The 18,033-nt window shown below is 43.5% G+C and overlaps 1 protein-coding gene across 5 annotated transcripts in view; it reads left to right on the top strand.

Moving 5' to 3' along the window:
- Positions 1-18,033, top strand: part of LOC139540420 (PHD finger protein 21A-like) — a 116,384-nt gene that overhangs the window by 8,884 nt on the left and 89,467 nt on the right. For 4 of the 5 annotated variants that reach the window (XM_071344222.1, XM_071344223.1, XM_071344225.1 and 1 more), the window contains exons 2-4: positions 2,090-2,142; positions 5,605-5,703; positions 11,973-12,005. In XM_071344222.1, the coding sequence (XP_071200323.1) occupies positions 2,101-2,142; positions 5,605-5,703; positions 11,973-12,005 (174 nt within the window). In that variant the 5' untranslated portion in view covers positions 2,090-2,100. The remainder of the gene's footprint in view (positions 1-2,089; positions 2,143-5,604; positions 5,704-11,972; positions 12,006-18,033) is intronic. The other variant, XM_071344224.1, reaches the window with a different exon arrangement.

Below are 18,033 nucleotides of genomic sequence, written 5' to 3'. Positions count from 1 at the left end.
AGATAAAGCAGTCATCATTTGATCCCTCACATTATTTTTCATTATGAAATTTACCGGTTGTCCCCCCCACATTACAAACACAAACAAGGAGAGACCGGAGCCTTGTGAGTCACTGACTGCCTGGCGAATGCAGCACAACAATCTAATTACAGTATGGAATGCGCAACTAAATATTTTCCAGCTGGATACTTTTTATAAGTAGTGTATGTTTTTCACTCCTTCAAATTAGTGGATTTGGCTATTTCAGCCACACCTGTTGCTGCCAGGTGTATAAAATCGAGCATACAGCCAAGCAATCGCCATAGACAAACATTGGCAGTAGAATGGCCTTACTGCAGAGCTCAGTGACTTTCAACGTGGCACCATCATAAGATGCCACCTTTCCAACAAGTCAGTTTGTCAAATGTATGCCCTGCTGGAGCTGCCCCGGTCAACTGTAAGTGCTGTTATTGTGAAGTGGAAACGTCCAGGGTAAACAACTGCTCAGCCGCGAAGTGGTAAGAGACACAAGCTCGCAGAACGGGACCGCCGAGTGGTGTAGTGCGTAAAAATTGTCCTTGGTTGCAACACTCACTACCGAGTTCCAAATTGCCTCTGGAAACGTCATCACAAGAACTGTTCGTCGGGAGCTTCATAAAATGGGTTTCCATGGCCGAGCAGCTGCACACAAGCCTAAGAACACCATGGACAATGCAGCTGGAGTGTTGTAAAGCTTGCCGCCATTGGACTCTGGAGCAGTGGGAACGCGTTCTCTGGAGTGATGAATCACGCTTCACCATCTGGCAGTCTGACGGTACGAATCTTGGTTTGACGGATGCCAGGAGAACGCTACCTGTAAAGGTTTTGGTGGTCTTGGGCTGCTTTTCATCGTTTGGGCTATGCCCCTTAGTTCCAATGAAGGGAAATTTTAACGCTACAGCATACAATGACAGTCTAGATGTTTCTGTGCTTACAACTTTGTGGCAACAGTTTGGGGAAGGCCCTTTCCTGTTTCAGCATGACAATGCTCCTGTGCACAAAGTGAGGTCCATACAGAAATGGTTTGATGAGATCGGTGTGGAAGCACTTCACTGGCCTGGATAGAGCCTTGACCTCAATCCCATCCAACACCTTTGGGATGAATTGGAACGGCGACTGTGAGCCAGGCCTTATCGCCCAACATCAGTGCCCGTCTTCCAAAATCAGCATCTTCCGGTATTACCAAAAATCCCGGGATGGCACAAGGTCGGTATGAATGTCTGACAATCTGGATACCGCCCAAGCCTGATTACAGTCCCTTTAGATCTGCCAGGTGGGCAGTTGGAATTAGGGTCAGAGTAGCAGTGAACACAAGTCATATGCCATGTATCAGATTTTCTCACCTCCTGCGTCCTCTATCCTTCGTCCTCTCGCGCCTCCTATTGAAAATGGTCAAAGTGAATCGAGGAAAGTGAATGTGGATGGAAATGAGCTTGCTTGAAATGAGGCGGTCCTTCTCCGTTCACGCGTCGTTAGGTAAATGACGTTTTACAGGGGTGGATCCCAAACTAAATAAATGTGTAAAGTGATAAAAACAAAAGAAGTTAGTTGTGCAAGACATTTTATCGATTTAAAACAATAAGTAGCATATTGTTTTTAAACGTGTGTATGTTTTTCTCCTCTGACAAAACAAAAGCTGACTCAAAGGGGGTGTGGCAGATTTCAAAACTCTTCCACGATAGGATACACTTGAGTATCCTTGATGAAAGGTGGCTATCAAGGAGGGGAGGACACTTACGTTTGCCTTCTAACGAATTTACATGCTCCTTCTCGACCGCTTATCGGTTTCCGTGTCACAGAGAATAGGGGACGGAGGACGGTCTTTTGAGAAGCCCATAGGCGACCCTCTTTATCAGGGTCAGGTTCATTAGGCACCAAACGGGGGAAAATGGACAGCAACACGGGAGGGACTTCTTGGACTTAAGGCTCATTTTTGTTTTCTGTTCCGAAACCTTTTGAAGACGTGTGCCCTAATAGAAACAACTTATTTTTAGTTTTGTTACTGAAAGGTGAATTGTTTCTTTGCTGTTGGAGTAAAGGTCAGTTACTGTGTTTTCTGTTTTGCGTACAGCGGCTCTTTTAATGCTTCAATTGGATGGTATTCAACCTGGAGACGGTGTGAAGGTAAGGGTGGGAGTTAATTATCACATTCCTTCACTATTCTTTACTATTCACAAGGTTACAACATTCAGCCTTTTGTACATCCAAGGTTATGTTGATAAATATCCTAAAAGACTCAAACAAAAAGTGAATAGCTGTTTTTTTTCAGGGTGTTCGACTCATAACCTTGCTTTTTTTTGCCAGGATGTACAATGCATTCGGAAAGTATTCAGACCCCTTGACTTTTTCCACATTTTGTTATGTTACAGCCTTTTTCTAAAATGGATTACCATTTTTTCCCCCTCATTAATCTACAAACACAATACCCCATAATGACAAAGCAGAAACAGGTTTTTAGATATTTTTGCAAATGTATAAATAAAAAAGTATCACTTTTACGTAAGTATTCAGACCCTTTACTCAGTACTTTGTTGAAGCACCTTTGGCAGCGATTACAGCCTCGAGTCTTCTTGGGTATAACGCTACAAGCTTGACACACCTGTATTTGGGGAGTTTCTCCCTTTTTTTCTCTGCAGATCCTCTCTAGCTCTGTCAGGTTGGATGGGTGTGTCGCTGCACAGCTATTTTCAGGTCTCTCCAGACATATTCGATCGTGTTCAAGTCTGGGCTCTGGCTGGGCACCTCAAGGATATTCAGAGACTTGTCTCGAAGCCACTCCTGCGTTGTCTTGGCTGTATGCTTAGGGTTGTTGTCCTGTTGGAAGGTGAACCTTCGCCCCAGTCTGAGGTCCTGAGCACTCTGGAGCAAGTTTTCATCAAGGATCTCTGTTGTCGTGGCTATCATTAACGTGATCACTGTTATCGAATCAACTATGTTTAATTGTTACTCGATTTAAATTAATCATGTAACAATTAACTCATTGCGAATTTGGGGCACCACAGGAAAGTCTTTTTATGAGTTACCATCTCCCAAATTAAACTCTATAGATGTATAGATATCTCTTTCATCAACAACAGTCATTTATTAATCATTACCTCATATCGGTCTCATTTTGAACATCGCAGACCTCTTGAATCCACAAGAACCCCAGCCTTTTCTGATCATTCAGTACTACACCAATTTGATTTAATTATTTATTTACTAACTAAATAATAACACAGAATACACATACACACTTACATGATATAAGTCCCCAGTGGACTAAAAAGTTATGATGGCTTGTTACACATATGGAGGGGGAGGGGTAGATAAGAGATTGAGAGTAAAATGTATCATACATTTGGAAACTACCCTCAAAATAATAATAATAATACTTTGCTCACAAACCACCGCCTGTTTGGGGTAAGGAATGTAATGTATTTACGTGTAGATGTCTTTGTCCTTCGTCTCTCTGAAACCAATCGATCCTTCTATGGGAAGTGGCTCGATGGATGTAAGGCTCTTGTTGTCCACCAGAGGTCACAATGTCCTTAGGTGTTCTGGCTTGTAGTGGATATTTCTTCAGATGGACCAATGATTGTCTGAGATGGGCTCGTCTCCTTCCTTTCTCGGGTAGACAGTTCAGTTCTAGAACCCTTTACATGCACAGCTGCAGACTGTCAAATGTTCTGGTCTAGTCTTTATCTTCACTCGTGTTGAGAGTTCCAGAGTTTCTAACCATTTTAATGTGTGGCCAACGCTCCACACTTTTCTGGTCTGATAGGTGAGGTTATCTTCTCACCTCGTGTTGAGTCTTAGAATTTCAACCATTTGTAACATTCAGCTCACGCTGTCTGTCTGCTGGTCTTATATGTTATTTCTTAGCGAGTCCTTTTAAGCACTCTGGTCGGAAAGGCGGTTCCATCACACTGACATGCTCTTTTGACCTCATTAGGGGCGTGGCTTAGTTAATGTGCAACAGACAATGAAAACCATTATCTCTTTAGAAAACCAAAAGCACATTCCTATCTTATAAATATTGTTCCAAAGTTCATTCTTTGGGTGTTTATAGTTTTGGGCGGCAAAATGTCTCTGTAACAAAGACCTTCCTTTCCCAATACTGAGGAGCAAAGGGAGAGATTCCTCTCCTGCCTAATTTACGACCGAGTGTTAAGGTGTCAAAACCTCTTCTGTGGTTAAGAGGGTCTGGTTGTTGTAAGCTATTTACCAAGCTGATCTGAGGCCTTTGATCCTTGACCAGGAGTATCATGACACTGTACTTTGCTCCTTTCATCTTTGCCTCAATCTTGACTAGTCTTCCAGTCCCTGCTGCTGAAAAACATCCCCACAGCATGATTCTGCCACCATGCTTCACCGTAGGTATGGTGCCAGGTTTCCTCTAGACATGACGCTTGGCATTCATGCCAAAGAGATCAATCTTGGTTTCGTAAAACCTTTTCTTGTTTCTCATGGTCAGAGTTCTTTAGGTGCCTTTTGGCAAACTCCAAGCGGGATGTCGTGCCTTTTACTGAGGAGTGGCTTCAGTCTGGCCGCTCTACTATAAATGCCTGATTGGTGGAGTGCTGCAGAGATCGTTGTCCTTCTGGAAGGTTCTCCCATCTCCACAGAGGAACTCTGGAGCTCTGTCAAAGTGACTATCGGGTTCTTGGGTCACCTCCCTGACCAAGGACCTTCTCCCCAGATAGCTCAGTTTGGCCAGGTGGCCAGATCTCTGACGAGTCTTGATGGTTCAAAACTTCTTCCATTTAAGAATGGCGGCCACTGTGTTCTTGTGGACCTTCAATACTGCAAAAATGTTTTGGTACCCTTACCCAGATCTGTGCCTCGATACAATCCTGTCTCAGAGCTCTATGGACATTTCCTTTGACCTCATGGCTTGGTTTTTGCTATGACATACACTGTCAACTGTGGGACCTTATATAGACAGGTGTGTGTCTTTCCAAATCATGTCCAATCCATTGAATTTACCCCAGGTGGACGCCAATCAAGTTGTAGAAACATCTCAACGATAATCATTGGAAACAGGGTGCACCTGACCTCAATTTCGAGTCTCATAGCAAAGGGTCTGAATAGTTATGTAATTAAGGTCTGTTTTTTATATTTTTTTAATACATTTACAAAAAAAATTAAACCAGTGTTTGCTTTGTCATTATGGGGTATTGTGTGTAAGATTGAGGAAAATAATTTATTTAATACATTTTATAATAAGGCTGTAATGTAACAAAGTGGAAAAAGGGAAGTGGTGTGAATACTTTCCGAATGCACTGTATGTCCTTCAGGACTTATGTAATGTACTGTATTCAATGGACTGTATTCTTTAACATGCAGACTAGACTATTAAACCCAAGCCATGATTATCACCTCCAGAGTATTTTGTTCCGAACCGGATGGGGACAGTGTAATTGTTTGAACTCCGCATATTGACATTAAAATGGTTTCCATCATGGATTGTGTGACAGAGCTTTGGAAATGTTGAATGTTCTCTGGTTGCGATGACTGCAAGCTTGAAACCACTGATTCAACTGTGAGAATTAAAGGTGTTGTTGTCTGATGTTTTTACCATTCTCCTTCTGTCTCTGTACACAGGCTGAACGTTCCCCCGGACTGACTGGCACACTGACTGGCTCAATGATGGAATTACAAACATTACAGGAGGCCTTGAAAGTGGAAATACAAGTCCATCAGGTAGGAGGGGAAAAAAACAAGGTGTTCTCTTGTTCATCAGCTCAGTGTTCAGGCTCTTTGTTAGGCCTGCAAATGAAGACAAAGTACTCTAATCAACTTGGCTAACTGTCAAGTTGAATCACCGCTATTAGTCCTATCAAATAAAGTAAAAATGTATTGGTCGCTTACACAGTTTAGCAGATGGTATGGCAGGTGCAGAGACATGCTATGTTTCTATCAATCAATGCAGTACATATCCAACAAGCACACAATAATGAAACATTTTTAAATGCCAAAAATGTTGTACAGCAGTAGATATGTAAATAGTATGTAAACATTATTAAAGTGACCAGTGTTCAATGACTATGCACGTAGGGCAACCGTCCCTGAGTAGCTGGCTAGTGACAGTGACTAAGGGACAGAGTTGGGTACTAGGCGGAGGCCGTCTAGTTTTGGCTGTTTAATAGTCTGATGGCCTAGAAGCTGTTTATGTAATGTCCTCGCCTTCTAGATGATAGTGGGGTGAACAGTCCTTGATGAGCTTCTTGACCTTCCCGTGACACCGGGTGCTGTAGATGTCCTGGAAGGCAGGCAGTGTGCCCCCGATGGTGCGTTGTGCTGACGGCACCACCCTGTAGAGAACCCTGCAGTTGCGGACCGTGCAATTGCTGTACCAGGCGGTGATACAGCCTGACGGGATGCTCAATTATTTTGGTATTTTATTAGGATCCCCATTAGCTGTTGCAAAAGCAGCAGCTACTCTTCCTGGGGTCCACATGAAACATGACACATGCAGAACATCAATAGACAAGAACAGCTACATTAGGGTGCATCTTTAGAAGTTTGTGAGAGTCTTATGGGCCAAGCCAAATTTCTTCAGCCTCTTTAGGTTAGAGGTGCTGTTGCGCCTTCTTCACCACGCTGTTGGTGTGAATTTCAGGTTTTCAGTGACGTGCACGCAGAGGAACTTGAAGCTTTTTACCCTCTTCACTGCGGCCCGTTGATGTGGATGGGGGCGTGCTCTCTCTGCTGTGTCCTGTAGTCCACGATCAGCTCCTTTGTTTTGTTGACGCTGAGGGTGAGGTTATTTTCCTGGCACCACTCCGCCAAGGCACTCACCTCATCCCTGTTTTTGAAATGTATTTTATACATTTTTTATTTCACCTTTATTTAACCAGGTAGGCCAGTTGAGAACAAGTTCTCATTTACAACTGCAACCTGGCCAAGATAAAGCAAAGCAGTGCGACAAAAACAACAGCACAGAATTACACATGGGATAAACAAACATACAGTCAATAACACAATAGAAAATCTGTATACAGTGTGTGCAAATGAAGTAAGGAGGTAAGGCAATAAATAGGCCGTAGTGGCGAAGTAATTACAATTTAGCAATTAACACTGGAGTGATAGATGTGAGGGAGATATAAGTCTCCAACTTCAGTGATTTTTGCAATTCGTTTCGGTCATTGGTAGCAAAGAACTGGAAGGAAAGACAGCCAAATGAGGTGTTGGGTTTGTGGATGACCAGTGAAATATACCTGCTGGAGCGCGTGCTATGTATGGGTGTTGCTATGGTGACCAGTGAGCTGAGATAAGGCGGAGCTTTACCTAGCAAAGACTTTTTTTTTTTTTTTTTTTTTTTTTTTTTTACCTTTATTTAACTAGGCAAGTCAGTTAAGAACAAATTCTTATTTTCAATGACGGCCTAGGAACAGTGGGTTAACTGCCTTGGACTTATAGATGACCTGGAGCCAGTGGGTTTGGTGACGAATATGTAGCGAGGACCAGCCAACGAGAGCATACAGGTCGCAATGGTGGGTAGTATATGGGGCTTTGGTGACAAAACGGATTGCACTGTGGTAGATTGCATCCAATTTACTGAGTAGAGTGTTGGAGGCTATTTTGTAAATGACATCGCCGAAGTCAAGGATCGTCAGGATAGTCCGTTTTACGAGGGTATGTTTGGCAGCATGAGTGAAGGAGGCTTTGTTGCGAAATAGGAAGCCGAAATTGGCAAACTCTTGCTTGGAGTTTGCCAAAAGGCACCTAAAGGACTCTGACCATGAGAAACAAGATTCTCTGGTCCGATGGAACCAAGATTGATCTCTTTGGCCTGAAAGCCAAACGTCACATCTAGGGCTGTTGCGATGACCGTATTACCGCCACACCGGCGGTCACGAGTCATGATGGCAGTATAATTCCACATTACCTTTTAGTCACGGTAATTAGGCTTCTCCAAGCTCTGATGCTGCTGATGGACATTAGTAGCCTACCAAACTTGCTAACTGCCTGGTACTCAGCACTCTGTCAGTCTAATCACTCTGACATCAATGCAAATGTTATTGAAAATCTAATCAAACACTTCACACCCATGAGCTCATGTTGCACAAAATTTCAATAGGCTGTACAATTGCGGGAGTAAACAGAATGATGGCCGCTACTAAAAAGAGGGTCCCATCATCTTTCTATAGGCTAGGCCTACTATATTTATTTATTTCTCAACTTTCCTAATAATAAGCACATTGCTTATATTTACCACAGGAGTATAGCCTACCTGGCTGGCATGAAAATAAACCACGGGGAAAAGCGTCCTCCATTCGCTATTTAAGTGCGTAGATGACATGTCTTTTTTTCCTGCTGCCCCTGTTTCGATACAGGTGCATGATAGTGGCCCATTCTAAATCGAATCAAATGTCACACACACATTATTTAGTATATACAGTGGGGAGAACAAGTATTTGATACACTGCCGATTTTGCAGGTTTTCCTACTTACAAAGCATGTAGAGGTCTGTAATTTTTATCATAGGTACACTTCAACTGTGAGAGACGGAATCTAAAACAAAAATCCAGAAAATCACATTGTATGATTTTTAAGTAATTCATTTGCATTTTATTGCATGACATAAGTATTTGATCACCTACCAACCAGTAAGAATTCCGGCTCTCACAGACCTGTTAGTTTTTCTTTAAGAAGCCCTCCTGTTCTCCACTCATTACCTGTATTAACTGCACCTGTTTGAACTCGTTACCTGTATAAAAGACACCTGTCCACACACTCAATCAAACAGACTCCAACCTCTCCACAATGGCCAAGACCAGAGAGCTGTGTAAGGACATCAGGGATAAAATTGTAGACCTGCACAAGGCTGGGATGGGCTACAGGACAATAGGCAAGCAGCTTGGTGAGAAGGCAACAACTGTTGGCGCAATTATTAGAAAATGGAAGAAGTTCAAGATGATGGTCAATCACCCTCGGTCTGGGGCTCCGTGCAAGATCTCACCTCGTGGGGCATCAATGATCATGAGGAAGGTGAGGGATCAGCCAGAACTACACGGCAGGACCTGGTCAATGACCTGAAGAGAGCTGAGACCACAGTCTCAAAGAAAACCATTAGTAACACACTACGCCGTCATGGATTAAAATCCTGCAGCGCACGCAAGGTCCCCCTGCTCAAGCCAGCGCATGTCCAGGCCCGTCTGAAGTTTGCCAATGACCATCTGGATGATCCAGAGGAGGAATGGGAGAAGGTCATGTGGTCTGTTGAGACAAAAATAGAGCTTTTTGGTCTAAACTCCACTCGCCGTGTTTGGAGGAAGAAGAAGGATGAGTACAACCCCAAGATCACCATCCCAACCGTGAAGCATGGAGGTGGAAACATCATTCTTTGGGGATGCTTTTCTGTAAAGGGGACAGGACGACTGCACCGTATTGAGGGGAGGATGGATGGGGCCATGTATCGCGAGATCTTGGCCAACAACCTCCTTCCCTCAGTAAGAGCATTGAAGATGGGTCGTGGCTGGGTCTTCCAGCATGACAACGACCCGAAACACACAGCCAGGGCAACTAAGGAGTGGCTCCATAAGAAGCATCTCAAGGTCCTGGAGTGGCCTAGCCAGTCTCCAGACCTGAACCCAATAGAAAATCTTTGGAGGGAGCTGAAAGTCCGTATTGCCCAGCGACAGCCCCGAAACCTGAAGGATCTGGAGAAGGTCTGTATGGAGGAGTGGGCCAAAATCCCTGCTGCAGTGTGTGCAAACCTGGTCAAGAACTACAGGAAACGTATGATCTCTGTAATTGCAAACAAAGGTTTCTGTACCAAATATTAAGTTCTGCTTTTCTGATGTATCAAATACTTATGTCATGCAATAAAATGCAAATTAATTACTTAAAAATCATACAATGTGATTTTCTGGATTTTTGTTTTAGATTCCGTCTCTCACAGTTGAAGTGTACCTATGATAAAAATTACAGACCTCTACATGCTTTGTAAGTAGGAAAATCGGCAGTGTATCAAATACTTGTTCTCCCCACTGTATGTGTGAAGACCAGATTAAATTAAGAATAGCCTGATGGGTGACTATTAGCCTATCAAATATATGTATTACTTGTGAATGATGCCCAGCATAAGAAACAATGCCTTGTTTTGTGACTTTTTCTAATCATAGTCGCACACCTCATGTAGCCTAGACTTTGTTTTAATAAAGTTTGTATCACAACTAAAGTGGCCAAATAACTTCTTAATTAAGCACATTAATCTGCTTTACAAGGGGTGTAGAGCCTAACTGGCATATATAAGCAGCGTGTGAGTTTCAAGTTTTGGGAAGATAATTTAAAAAAAAAAATCACCTTTTTATAATAAAAGCATTACATGCATAATTGCATTTGTGGTGACTTTCGATAATGGTGTTTTCCTGATAATGGAACATTCGCGCTTGTAGCCTACTATCATGTGCACATTGCTGCGCTCATAATGTGAAGAAAAAGCCTAATAGTTGATCAACATTTTAAGCTAAATGTTCTGATCTGTTGCATCAGTCACATTGCATTAAAAAAAGTTTTTTTAGTGGTTGTATTCGTTTGGGATCTATCGCATCCCACAACTGTCCCAGACTGTTTGGAATATTTATTTCTCGCACAGAATAGGTCGACTTTTGTACTATTGGGGGACAGTAGATTGACAGGCTAGTGCTTTTGCTGTTCGTTAGGCTACTCATCTTGTTGAAAAGTATTATCTTATCTTTAATATGCACCTCGGAATTGGATAAGGACGCGTGTAGTTGTGTCCCTGATTTTGCCTGTCTTCACTTTAATGTAGCCTGTGAGAAAGACCCGATCACGTGACGGAGCGCTATGTGAGTGAGAGACGCTTCAGATTGAGCAGCACACATGGGGAGAAGGGCACAACGCAGCAGTCCGGGCCGCAAAAGGCATGTATTTCTTTAGGGTGTATTGCGGCCACAAAGGTGAAGCCGCGATGAAATTCGAGGCATTATCAAGTCCTTGTCAAATTGTGAATGAGAGACTATTGGAGTGTGTACAGCCTGTGCTGTGTGAAGATGGAGGGGGGGGAATAAACAATTTAATCAATTTCATAATAAGGCTGTAACGTAACAAAATGTGGAAATAGTTGAGTCTGAATACTTTCCGAATGCACTATTTGTGTCAACTTCAAGCATCCATTTTCATTACATGTTTGTTAGTGAGTAAGCATGAGTGTGCTAGATAATGGATTCATCCCAAATGACACCCTATTCACTACGCAGGCCAGGTCTTCAGCCTCCTTGCTGTTGAGCACCAGTGGGATCAGGCCAGTATCTTCAATTGAGCTCAGTCCCTAATGTCCCATAACCACACTCCCAGCACATTGAACAGGACTCTCCCAGAGGAGTGGTCAGCCACATAGAGTAGACCTGGCCACAGCGCTTTGAAAGGCCAGCTTAGTAAGTCCTCTGCCTAGTAATGTCCCACGTCACCTCATAGCAATAGGAACCAGACGTTTAGCACCCAGTTAATGAAGGTATGTGGTTCTTTAGCGTGTTAGGGTTATTTTTATACTTTGTTGTCGATTACAGCTCTTATCAACTCTGTTTCATTTATCGATTTGTTTTAGTTATCTTCAGGATGAGTAGGCAATTTTTAACTCTGCATACTGTAGGCCTATAGTATGTCTTTATAAAGTTGAATGTAAATACTGTATGTAAAATGTACGAGTATGAAATTTACATGTAAGAAGTCATATTTCAGTATTTTATAAAGTCATAACCTAATCAGATATTCAAATTATAATAATCATATACTATAATGATGAAAATACAAAGTGTTGTATATGCTATTTTTTCAGACTGAATGATGGCCACTGTCACAATTGGGTATGGGACAGGTGCACTGGGTTTAATACAGTTTAATGTTTTGCATATAGGTTTCACTGTCCACGGGCTGAAGTAGTATTGTGGAATGTCCCTGAATGCTTTTGTTATCCTACCCACATGTATCTCTTTCTTCTACAGAAACTGGTCACCCAGATGAAACAGGACCCACAGGTAAATGCAATTTCAGTTAATAATTGTGTGGTTTTGTTTGTTTTCAGTAGACTGATGGTGCCGATAGAAATTGCAGCTCTGTTTCTAGCTCCTAAGCAACTTTGGAGAATATATTTAGTAGTTATTTCTTATTCGGAATGGACTTGTAGTCTGACTCAAGCCGTGCACACCATCCACCGCTTCCGAGTCTATTACTTGCTAATGTTCAGTCCATGGACAATAAAGTAGACAAGCTCAGGGCGAGGAGCTCCTTCCAGAGAGACATCAGGGACTGTAACATACTCTGTTTCACGTAATCATGGCTCTCTCCGGATATACTGTCCTCATCCGTACAGCAGCTGAAATGGGCTACTTCTTTGTGAGTTAATGAGGAAGCGGAACACCTCTCATTCAAATTTTTGTTAGAAAATACAACCTGTTGGAAAATAATTCTAAATTGACAAAAACAGCCTATAGATCATTAGCATGCAGCGTGTGTTAACTGTCCTGTTGCGTAACAGTCACATTTTGAAACAGTGAGTGCATTCTGACATCACGTGCATAAAACGACTTACGCTGGGGTGACCGTTAGAGATATTTGGAACCCACAAAAGGTTAACTATGCATGGTGTGATTGTGGTAGCATACAGGAACTCAAGCCCTTTTGTTCCCCCGACCTAGAGTACCTCACAATAAAATGGCGATCGCATTACCTCCCCAAAGAATTCTCTTCGGTTATCGTCACAGCCATGTATATTCTTCCCCAAGCCGATACCACGACGGCCCTCAAGGAACTAAACTGGACTTTGTGCAAACTGGAAACCGCATATACTGAGGCCGCATTTATTGTAGCTGGGGATTTTAACAAAGTATATCTAAGAAAACTCCGGTAGCATTTATATCAACCAATTGCCTGTAGTACTCATGCTTTAAAAACTCTCGACCGTTGTTACTCTTCCTTCCAGGATGGCTACAAGGCCCTCCCCCGCCCTCCCTTCGGCATATCAGATCACGACTTACATTCTGATCCTTCCTTCCTATAGGCAGGAACTCAAACAGGAAGTACCCATGCTGAGGTCTATTCAACGCTGGTCTGACCAATCAGAATCCATGCTTCAAGATTGTTTTGATCACGTGGACTGGGATATGTTCTGGCTTGCCTCTGAGAATAACATTGATGTATACACTGACACGGTGACCGAGTTCATAAGGAAGTGTATAAGGGATGTTGTTCCCACTGATGATTAAAACCTACCCAAACCAAAAATCGTGGATAGATGGCACTATTTGCAAAACTGAAAGCGCGAACGACGGCATTTAACCACAGCAAGGTGACTGGGAATATGGTCGAATACAAACAGTCCAGTTATGCCCTCCATAAAAACATAAAATCAAACAGGCAAAACGTCAGTACAGAGAGTTGGAGTCGCAATTCAGTATGTGGCAAGGACTCCAGACAATTATGGATTACGAAGGGAAAACCAGCCACGTCGCGGACACCGATGTCTTGCTCCCAGACAAGCTAAACACCTTTGCCCGCTTTGAGGACCACCGACGCGGCCTGCTCCTAAAGGACTGGGGGCTTTCCTCCTCTGTGGCTGACGTGAGTAATAAATGTTAGAGTGTTAACCCTCGCAGGGCTGCCGGGCCCAGACGGCATACCTAGCCACGTCCTCAGAGCATGCGCAGACCAGCTAGCTGGAGTGTTTACGAACATATTCAATCTCTCCCTATCACAGTCTGCTATCACCACCATTGGTTACCTGCACTTTCTTGGGTACTGTAACAAACTTAATGACTATCGCCCAATAACACTCACTTCTGTCATCATGAATTGCTTTGTGAGGCTAGGTAAGGATCAATTCATCTTCACCTTACCTTTATACCCTAGACCCACTGCAATTTGCATACCGCCCCAATAGATCCACAGATGAAGCAATCGCAATTGCACTGCACTCTGCCTTATCCCATCTAGAAAAGAGCAATACCTTTGTAAGAATGCTGTTCATTGACTACAGCTCAGCCGTAAACACCATAGCACGTTCCAAGCTCATCATTAAGCTCGTATGCAACTGGATCCTGGACTTCCTGACGGGTGGTGAAGGTAGGAAACACCTCCACTACGCTGATCCTCAACACAGTGGCCCAACAAAGGTGCGTGCTCAGCCCCCTCCTGTACTCCCTGTTCACCCGTGACTGCGTGGCCACGTACGCCTCCAACTCAACCATCAAGTTTGTAGACGACACGCCTCCTGAGTGGCACAGTGGTCTAAGGCACTGCATCGCAGTGCTAGCTGTGCCACTGGAGATTCGGGGATCGAGTCCAGGCTCTGTCACAGCTGGCCGTGACCAGGAGACCCATGGGGCTGTGCACAATTTGTCCCAGCATCGTCCGGGTTAGGGGAGGCTTTGTCCGGCAGGGATGTTCTTGTTCCATAGCGCACTAGCGACCCCTGTGGTGGGCCAGGCGCAGTGCATGCTGACACGGTCGCCAGGTGTACGGTGTTTCCTCTGACACATTGGTTACGGGGTTTAGTGGGCATTGTGTCAAGAAGCAGTGCGGCTTGGTTGGGTTGTGTTTCGGAGGAAGGACGGCTCTCGACCTTCGCCTCTCCCGAGTCCATACAGGAGTTGCAACGATGAGACGACTAACTACCAATTGGATACCATGAAAAAGGGGTAAAAAAATAAATAAACTTTTGCAGATGACAACAGTAGTAGGCCTGATTACTAATAACGATGAAACAGCCTAAAGGGAGGAGGTGAGGGCCCTTGCGGAGTGGTGCCAGGAAAATAACTTCTCCCTCAACATCAACACGAAGAAGCTGATTGTGGACTTCAGGAGACAGCAGCAGGCGCACGCCCCAATCCACATCGACGGGGCCGCAGTGGAGAAGGTGGAAATCTTCAAGTCTTCGGTGTACACATCACTGAAATATCAGAAATGAATCCACCCACACAGATAGTCTTGTGAGGAAGGCTCAACCGTGCCTCCTCAACCTCCACAGGCTGAAGAAATTTGGCTTGGCCCCTAAGACCCTCACAAACTTTGACAGATGTACCATTGGGAGCATCCGGTCAGGCTGTATCACCCCTTTTGTATGGCAACTGCACCGTCCGAAACCGCAGGGCTATCCAGAGGGTGGGGCAGTCTGCCCAACGTATCCCTGGGGGCACACTGCCTGCCTTCCAGGATATTTACGTCACCCAATGTCACAGGAAGGTCAAAAAAATCATCAAGGACATTAACCACCCAAACCACGGCCTGTTCACCCCGCTATCATCCAGAAAGCGAGGTCAGTACAGGTGCATCAAAGCTGGGACCGAGAGTTTACAGTACCAGTGAAAAATGTGGACATCTACTCATTCAAGGGTTTTTCTTTATTTGTACTATTTTCTACATTGTAGAATAATAGTGAAGACATCAAAACTATGAAATAACACACATGGAATCATGTAGTAACCAAAAAAGTGAAACAAATCAAAATATATTTGAGATTCTTCAAAGTAGCCACCCTTTGCCTTGATGACCGCTTTGCACATCCTTGGTATTCTCTCAACCAGCTTGATGAGGTAGTCACCTGGAATGTTTCAATTAACAGGTGTGCCTTGTTAAAGGTTAATTTCTGGAATTTCTTTCCTTGTTAATGCGTTTGAGCCAATCCGTTGTGTTGTGGCAAGGTAGTTTTTTTGTTGTTGTAAAAGGCCAAGTCCATATTAACTTCTCTGGGATAACATCCCACTTGGCCAAAAGCCAGTAAAATTGCAGAGCGCCAAATTTAAATAAATTACTATAAAAATCTAACTTTCATGAAATCACACATGAAAGATACCAAATTAAAGCTACACTTGTTGTGAATCCAGCCAACATGTCAGAATTCAAATAGGCTTTACGACGAAAGCACACCAAACGATTGTTAGGTCAGAGCCAAGTCACAGAAACTGTGAAGAGAGGAGTAACAAGAGAGGAGTAACCGAAGAGAGGAGTAACAAAAAGCAGAAATAGAGATAAAATTAATCACTAACCTTTGATGATTTTCATCAGATGACACTCATAGGACTTCATGTTACACAATACATGTACAGTGGGGAGAACAAGTATTTGATACACTGATGATTTTGCAGGTTTTCCTACTTACAAAGCATGTAGAGGTCTGTAATTTTTATCATAGGTACACTTCAACTGTGAGAGACGGAATCTAAAACAAAAATCCAGAAAATCACATTGTATGATTTTTAAGTAATTAATTTGCATTTTATTGCATGACATAAGTATTTGATACATCAGAAAAGCAGAACTGAATATTTGGTACAGAAACCTTAGTTTGCAATTACAGAGATCATACGTTTCCTGTAGTTCTTGACCAGGTTTGCACACACTGCAGCAGGGATTTTGGCCCACTCCTCCATACAGACCTTCTCCAGATCCTTCAGGTTTCGGGGCTGTCGCTGGGCAATACGGACTTTCGGCTCCCTCCAAAGATTTTCTATTGGGTTCAGGTCTGGAGACTGGCTAGGCCACTCCAGGACCTTGAGATGCTTCTTACGGAGCCACTCCTTAGTTGCCCTGGCTGTGTGTTTCGGGTCGCTGTCATGCTGGAAGACCCAGCCACGACCCATCTTCAATGCTCTTACTGAGGGAAGGAGGTTGTTGGTGTAGATCTCGCGATACATGGCCCCATCCATCCTCCCCTCAATACGGTGCAGTCATCCTGTCCCCTTTGCAGAAAAGCATCCCCAAAGAATGATGTTTCCACCTCCATGCTTCACGGTTGGGATGGTGTTCTTGGGGTTGTACTCATCCTTCTATTCCTCCAAACACGGCGAGTGGAGTTTAGACCAAAAAGCTCTATTTTTGTCTCATCAGACCACACGACCTTCTCCCATTCCTCCTCTGGATCATCCAGATGGTCATTGGCAAACTTCAGACGGGCCTGGACATGCGCTGGCTTGAGCAGGGGGACCTTGCGTGCGCTGCAGGATTTTAATCCATGACGGCGTAGTGTGTTACTAATGGTTTTCTTTGAGACTGTGGTCCCAGCTCTCTTCAGGTCATTGACCAGGTCCTGCCGTGTAGTTCTGGGCTGATCCCTCACATTCCTCATGATCATTGATGCCCCACGAGGTGAGATCTTGCATGGAGCCCCAGACCGAGGGTGATTGACCGTCATCTTGAACTTCTTCCATTTTCTAATAATTGTGCCAACAGTTGTTGCCTTCTCATCAAGCTGCTTGCCTATTGTCCTGTAGCCCATCCCAGCCTTGTACAGGTCTACAATTTATCCCTGATGTCCTTACACAGCTCTCTGGTCTTGGCCATTGTGGAGAGGTTGGAGTCTGTTTGATTGAGTGTGTGGACAGGTGTCTTTTATACAGGTAACGAGTTCAAACAGGTGCAGTTAATACAGGTAATGAGTGGAGAACAGGAGGGCTTCTTAAAGAAAAACTAACAGGTCTGTGAGAGCCGGAATTCTTACTGGTTGGTAGGTGATCAAATACTTATGTCATGCAATAAAATGCAAATTAATTACTTAAAAATCATACAATGTGATTTTCTGGACTTTTGTTTTAGATTCCGTCTCTCACAGTTGAAGTGTACCTATGATAAAAATGACAGACCTCTACATGCTTTGTAAGTAGGAAAACCTGCAAAATCGGCAGTGTATCAAATACTTGTTCTCCCCACTGTATGTTTTGTTCTGTAAAGTTCATATTTATATCCAAAAATCTGAGTTTAGGCGGGATGTTACTGTCTCACTTGGCCAAAAGCCAGAGAAAATGCCAAATTCAAATAAATTACCATAAAAATCTAACTTTCATTAAATCACACATGAAAGATACCAAATTAAAGCTACACTGGTTGTGAATCCAGCCAACATGTCTTAATTCAAATAGGCTTTTCGGCGAAAGCAAACGATGCTAAACAAAGAGAGAGAAGCATATTTCAACCCTGCAGGCGCGACACAAAACGCAGAAATCAAAATATAATTCATGCCTTACCTTTGACGAGCTTCTGTTGTTGGCACTCCAATATGTCCCATAAACATCA

Source organism: Salvelinus alpinus, chromosome 15 (assembly GCF_045679555.1).
Source record: "Salvelinus alpinus chromosome 15, SLU_Salpinus.1, whole genome shotgun sequence".
NCBI classification, from domain to species: Eukaryota; Metazoa; Chordata; class Actinopteri; order Salmoniformes; family Salmonidae; genus Salvelinus; species Salvelinus alpinus.
Note: the sequence above shows the minus strand (reverse complement) of the source record. Positions and strands in the feature narration are given on the sequence as shown.